We start from the raw sequence: 5,843 nt of genomic DNA on the forward strand, positions 1-5,843 counted from the left end.
TGAGCCTTATTCACTAAGAGAAATGCATGTGCTGGTCTATAAATAAGGAGAATTCAGATATTGTGGCTGATATCTTTTGGACACACCCTAACTCTATAAAGTTGTTAAATATGTTTCCTCTGGTGTTGAGTTTGATTGCACGTACAAAACAAATAGGTAACAATTTTAATTTTAATTTCTCCCATCTTAAAAATATGTCGAGTGAGCTGGTTGTTGAATGCATTTTTTAATCATGCAGGTACCGACTACCATTGCTTGAGATTGTTGGTGTTATATCAACAAAATGGACGTTTTCAGTTGCTTTTGCATATTTGGAACATGAAAGGGAGGGGAACTTCACATGGGCACTAGAGAAGCTTAAAGAGTTGTTCTATTTTGAGAAGTTTCTACCAGATGTCATGGTGACAGACCGAGAACTTGCATTGATGAATGCCATTGAATATGTGTATCCAAATGTGTCTCATTCGCTATGTACATTTCATATTTCAAAAAACATTTGCATGAAATCTAAAGAGTATGTGAAATCAGAAAGACAGAACATGTCATGGATCAATGGAACATCATGATGTATTCAAATATAGAAGACAAATTTGATGTACATCTCAACCACTTCGAGAGTGTGTATGGTGATATTCCATCATTTTTCAAGTATGTGAAAGAAACATGGTTAACACTATATAAAGAAAGATTTGTTCCTGCATGGACTAACAGAGTCACTCATTTAGGGAACACAACAACAAACAGGTACATTCCTCTTACAAAAAATATGTTTATGTTTTCTATTTGTGAGTTGTTTATTTAACGTGTCCATGATTTCTAGGGTGGAGTCTGCACAATGGAGATTAAAGAACATGTTGACTACAAGTCGTGATGATTTATGTGCAAGCTGGAATGCTGTGAACACAATGTTGAAGTTGAAGCTAGGTTCCATAAGAGCGTCGTTTCAAAAAAGTATCGTCTACATTGAGCATCGATATAACACTCCATTCTATTCTAAATTGCACAGTTTTGTTTCAAGACAGTGTATACAACTGATTAGAAAGAAACTAGAAAAAGTCAAATTTGTTGGTACGAGCAAGGAGAGGTGTGGTTGTTACATTAGAACAACAGATGGATTACCGTATGCGTGTCAGCTCGCCGGTTACCAGATTCTAGGCATACCTATACCGTTGGAAACTATTCATGTGTTTTGGACGAAATTGCAAATTTCAGAACATGAGGTGAGTCCTGATGAGAGCAAGTGAGATTTAGAAGAGGAGTGCGAAGAGTTAAAGAAACAATTCATTACTATGGATATTGTGGGTCAAATGGTGTTGAAGAAAAAAGTTTGTGATCTTGCCTATCCATTCACAACGTCAATGTGTCCACCGCCAATGAAATACAAGCCAAAGAGAGGAATTAAGAAGAGTAGAAAAGGTGAGGATGTGCATCGTGATCCAAGTCAGGGGGAATATGCTGATGCTTCACAGGGGAGTCAGACTACAAAGAGATCATGCACAAAACCAAGTGGGAGTCAATCGTCAACCATGCCTATTGGTAAGCAACCTTCTACCAATTTTGCAAAATGCAAGTACTTGTACAGTTTCGTGCTTTCTTTCATCCATATATCGATGACATTTTTGATGTTGAACCGGATGGAAATTGTGGTTTCCGTTGTATTTCATCTGCATTAGGATGCGGGGAAGATGCATGTTATGATGTTCTGAGACAGTTGCATGCTCAAATCTAGCAACACGAAGATTTGTTTTCCAAGTTGTTCCACGACATTGTCTCTGATGTTAGTAATTCATTACTTGTAAAACACTTGGGTGTTCAGGGTAAGGAGAAGTGGATGTCGATTCCAGATATGGATTATCATGTTGCTTCTAGATACAGTGATGTATTTGTTTCTCTTTCCATGTTGATGAACATAACATTTTTCCCGCTTCTCATAGCTCCACCACCATACATGAGTCGACATACAATCACTATTGTTTGTTTTGTCAATCGTAATCACTGAGTCCAGGTAAAGTTGAGACCCGATTGTCCATTGCCTCCCGTCACTGATCGTTGGAGGAAGAATCATTCTAATAATACAAAAGCATGAGAATCAGCATATGCAGATCAGTTCGGACTCTAGGAAGAATTGTCTAGGAAGTCAGACATTGATAAGAATTTTTCAAATGATGCAAAAACTGTAGTTTTGTTGTAATGATATGTATGACATTTATTCTATTTATATATTAAAACGGTTCATTATTTCATCATAAATATTATTCAAGTTAAAAAAAATAAAATTAAGTCCCAATATTATCAAAAATTTGAAATTTTCGGTATTTTTCAATTACCGGAAATTTCAAATTTACGGTAACATTATAAACTAAAGTCATACCAGAAATTTTAAATTTTTGGTATGTTTTCTAACTGATGATACATACCGAAAATTTCAAATATTCGATACCAGAAATTTTAAATTTCCGGTATGCAACATCAGACGCGGTAAATAGGTAAGTCCAACAAAATTTCTAGTGCAAATGTGAAATTTCCAACAATGTTGTAACTCAAAATTTTCAACGATAAGGAAATGTAGTGCAAATTCTAAAAATTCCCGTAAAATGGTTTTCAAAACTTCCAAAAAAATTCATAACTTCCGATAAAAACTTTCGGAAGTTCGAAAGTTCTATAATTCCTGATAAAAACTTCTGAATATTCCATATTTTCTAATAAAAATTCACGACAATTTCATAATTTCCGATAAATGACTCACTTTTTCAATAATTTCTGATAGATTCTATAAATTTCTGGTATCGCTAGAGAAATTCTAAAACTTGCGCAAGATTTGAGTGAATTTTAAAAATGGTGGAAAAATTTAACAAAAATATTATAGTCTTTTCATTAAGTTTTGGGGGTGGCAAGTTCAACTTGGAGTAGGCAAGTTAAATCCTCTTTTTCTTTCCTCATTCCTGATCAAGCATTACAAAGTAATATTTAAAAATTACAGAAACATTTTTAGCCTTCTAGGAAATCCGTGAACCTGAGACTTTGTAAGGCTCCTACAATGTTTTAGCATGTTATGCTCGTATAAATGCAAATTAACATGATCATTTTTCTAATGAAGAACTAAATATCTTTGGTGTTAACTGCGAAAGGGCTCTTGGTAATTCAAAATTTGGTTAGGAAATTAGAACATCCTAACCCAAAATTGTTTCATCTAGAATTTAAATTTAGGTTCGCTCGTCGAATCTTTTGTAATGACAAAAGGAAACTTCAATGTTAGGTATTGAGAAAATGTGCTTCAGCTCTGCTGTTATTTTCATCTACTGATTTCATATGAGAAGCTTCTGCCGAAGTCACGACTCAAGAAGACTATCAAAACAGACCTTGACCAAAATGTTTGCATCACATCCGATCTGATTTCAACCCCTGTCGGGCTAGCATGCAACTCAAAATTCAAAACTAATCTCAACAATTGTCCAATTTGACTTGAACTTTCCCAAATCACCAACAGTCAAGCACAACTCCCTTACCATCATGCCTTGAAGGGCCTCAACACAATACATTCACTCAATCCATAATATGCTTGAGCACTGGTTTACTTTGGCAACACTATTGTATAGAATATTACCATGCAACAATGCAGAACTTCACTTAGAACAAATGTAACAAATGCAATGTTTTTGAACATTTAGCATTTAAAATAATCAATTTGAACTTTCAAATACATAATAGTTTCTTTTGGTGCATCACATTTGGTAATGCCATCATCGTGATGAATGCCTTTCAGCCGCATAAACAAACTCACCAAAAGTCTAAATCAGCCGTATGTTCCAACTGTCATGTGATGTGCTATATATATGTAGTGAATGGATTATCTCTCCAGTAAAAAATTTCTCCATTGGAATCTTAACCGTTCCTTTTTTTCAATTGATGCAATTAAATTAAGTAAAAAAAAATTGGAGTGAGGGATTTTCACTGAACTATCTACGGTAAATATCTCTCGGGAGACAATCCCCACCTATGCATGTAAAATTAGATGACTGAACCGCTTATCCCGCCAATTTTAGGAAGCATACTTGAAGCTAGTCTAATTATAAAAGCACATAAGCAAATAAGGCTTGATAAGCAAAGGAAAGACAGAACAAGCCTTGTAGCATGATAAAATTAAAGATGATCTTATAACCAACATCCTTAGTAAATCACAGCAACTTAGAACAATATACAGTTTTCTGCTTGAAACAGGTCAGGCAACTAAAACACTAATCTCAACAAAAAAAAAAGAAGGCGAACTTGATTCACTAAACAACTTAATTTATACACATTGTCGGTGAAAAATGAAATTTGACAACTTAATACAGCAAACATGTATCGAATACTGATTATCAACCAAAATGTATTAAGCAACAAATTTCAAGCATCTAGTATCATTATGCACATTTTGACACCGATTTGAACAAAAGCGCATACCACATCTAACACAAGTGTAATTGGCAGAGAAACCACATACAGTACAAAAATGACGCCGCGCGGTCGAGCTCGGGGGTCCAACAGCTGCTTTCCAATAAGATGGAACATGCGGAGGCAATGATTCTAAATTCGCCTGCATTTGTAGAAAATCGGTCAATTCAAAAAACCAAATAACAAAAAGAGTAAAACACCATGAATGTGATGTTTCATCACTGAATCACTCACATCATGTAAAAGCTCAAGAAATGTTCTTGGAGCCTTCCTAGCTTCAAGTGCTTTTGCTTGTCTTGTTTTTCTCTTGGTGCCTTTAGATTGTTTTCTCTGCATAAACACTTCAAAAACAAACAATTAAACTCACAGAACTAAATCAAATTTCTATTTATTGAATTTTCAGTAGTGATGAATAGAGGTTGTAATTGTAAACCCTAACCTTGATCATCGTCGTCTAGAGAAGCTTCGTCGTCGTCAAGATTGGGATCTGGAACTTCGAATCCGGCATTATCATTCTCCAAAGCGTCCAACCGTGCGAGAGCAGCTTGGGTGCGGTTGTCGGAGCTAGCAAGTGCGGCGACCATTTTGGAGGCAACTTTTCGGGTTCGGCCTGACGTGCGGCGGTTTGAGTTGGAACCATCTTCTTCCATTTCAACTTTTTAGGGTTTCGGTGATTTCAGAAACAGATATGATGGTGACGATGATCGAAAACAACTTCAATAACAGCGATCTTTATTATCTTCTTCCTTCAGTGAAGTGGATTTTTCATATTTATTTGTACGTTTTATCCCATTGCAATAAAATATACTCAGTGAAAAAATAAAAAATACACTTATTAAAAAAAATATAAACATGTGGATTTATTGAAATAAAATGTTTAGAATAAAAATAAATACATGTGGATTTATTGAAATAAAATGTTTAGAATAAAAATAAATTTGATTGGTTGTTGGTTATAAAAAAAGATACGAGGGTGTAAATTAAATGCAATTTGTATTTAATTTTATCTTATAAAAAGAGAAATTCTTTGGCCACCTCCCTATCTTCTAGTCCACCTCTGGTGAAAACCCCATTATACCCCTGACTTCGGAAATGAACTTCCGAAATGCATGAAAAAAGTGTTTTCGGAAGTTCATCTCCGAAAGCGCCTTTTTTTTTGAAAAAAATGTCTTATTTCGGAAGTTCATTTCCGAAACTACAATTTCGGAAATGAACTTCCGAAATAAAACGCGTTCTGCAGATTAAGCAGAACTCTCCCCCTCCCCCAAATCATTTACCCTAATCATCATCAAACACTTCCATAGGCGAAATTTCTGCAGAAGCAAGTGTGAAGTAGCCAAACTCTTCTTCCAAACTCAACCAAACTCATCATTAAACACTAATTGGTAAGTTTATCATTGTTTTTTCAA

General features: G+C 35.0%; 2 protein-coding genes across 2 annotated transcripts; one reads left to right on the forward strand and one right to left on the reverse strand.

Annotated features, from left to right (window-relative positions):
* Window positions 1-562: 562 nt before the first annotated feature.
* Window positions 563-2,086, forward strand: LOC131657679 (uncharacterized). Its single transcript, XM_058927047.1, has 5 exons — window positions 563-744; window positions 821-1,220; window positions 1,320-1,655; window positions 1,817-1,879; window positions 2,006-2,086. Exons 1-5 carry the CDS (start codon window positions 563-565, stop codon window positions 2,084-2,086), a joined length of 1,062 nt encoding a protein of 353 aa, XP_058783030.1.
* A 2,155-nt stretch (window positions 2,087-4,241) lies between these two features.
* On the reverse strand, window positions 4,242-5,212 carry LOC131655080 (SWR1 complex subunit 6). Its single transcript, XM_058924981.1, has 3 exons — window positions 4,874-5,212; window positions 4,669-4,775; window positions 4,242-4,576 (listed from the first exon to the last, which is right to left on the reverse strand). The coding sequence occupies exons 1-3, from the start codon at window positions 5,082-5,084 to the stop codon at window positions 4,373-4,375; spliced, it is 522 nt and encodes a 173-aa protein (XP_058780964.1). The 5' UTR covers window positions 5,085-5,212; the 3' UTR covers window positions 4,242-4,372.
* Window positions 5,213-5,843: the final 631 nt, after the last annotated feature.

Source organism: Vicia villosa, linkage group LG3 (assembly GCF_029867415.1).
Source record: "Vicia villosa cultivar HV-30 ecotype Madison, WI linkage group LG3, Vvil1.0, whole genome shotgun sequence".
NCBI lineage: Eukaryota > Viridiplantae > Streptophyta > Magnoliopsida > Fabales > Fabaceae > Vicia > Vicia villosa.

Coding starts and splice junctions, on each gene's coding strand:
- LOC131657679 (XM_058927047.1), top strand. CDS start 563: ATGATGTATTCAAATATAGAAGACAAATTTGATGTACATCTCAACCAC. Junction 745..820: donor GGGAACACAACAACAAACAG/GTACATTCCTCT, acceptor CATGATTTCTAG/GGTGGAGTCTGCACAATGGA. Junction 1,656..1,816: donor TGGAAATTGTGGTTTCCGTT/GTATTTCATCTG, acceptor TTGGGTGTTCAG/GGTAAGGAGAAGTGGATGTC.
- LOC131655080 (XM_058924981.1), bottom strand. CDS start 5,084: ATGGAAGAAGATGGTTCCAACTCAAACCGCCGCACGTCAGGCCGAACC. Junction 4,776..4,873: donor TCTAGACGACGATGATCAAG/GTTAGGGTTTAC, acceptor TTGTTTTTGAAG/TGTTTATGCAGAGAAAACAA. Junction 4,577..4,668: donor TTCTTGAGCTTTTACATGAT/GTGAGTGATTCA, acceptor CTACAAATGCAG/GCGAATTTAGAATCATTGCC.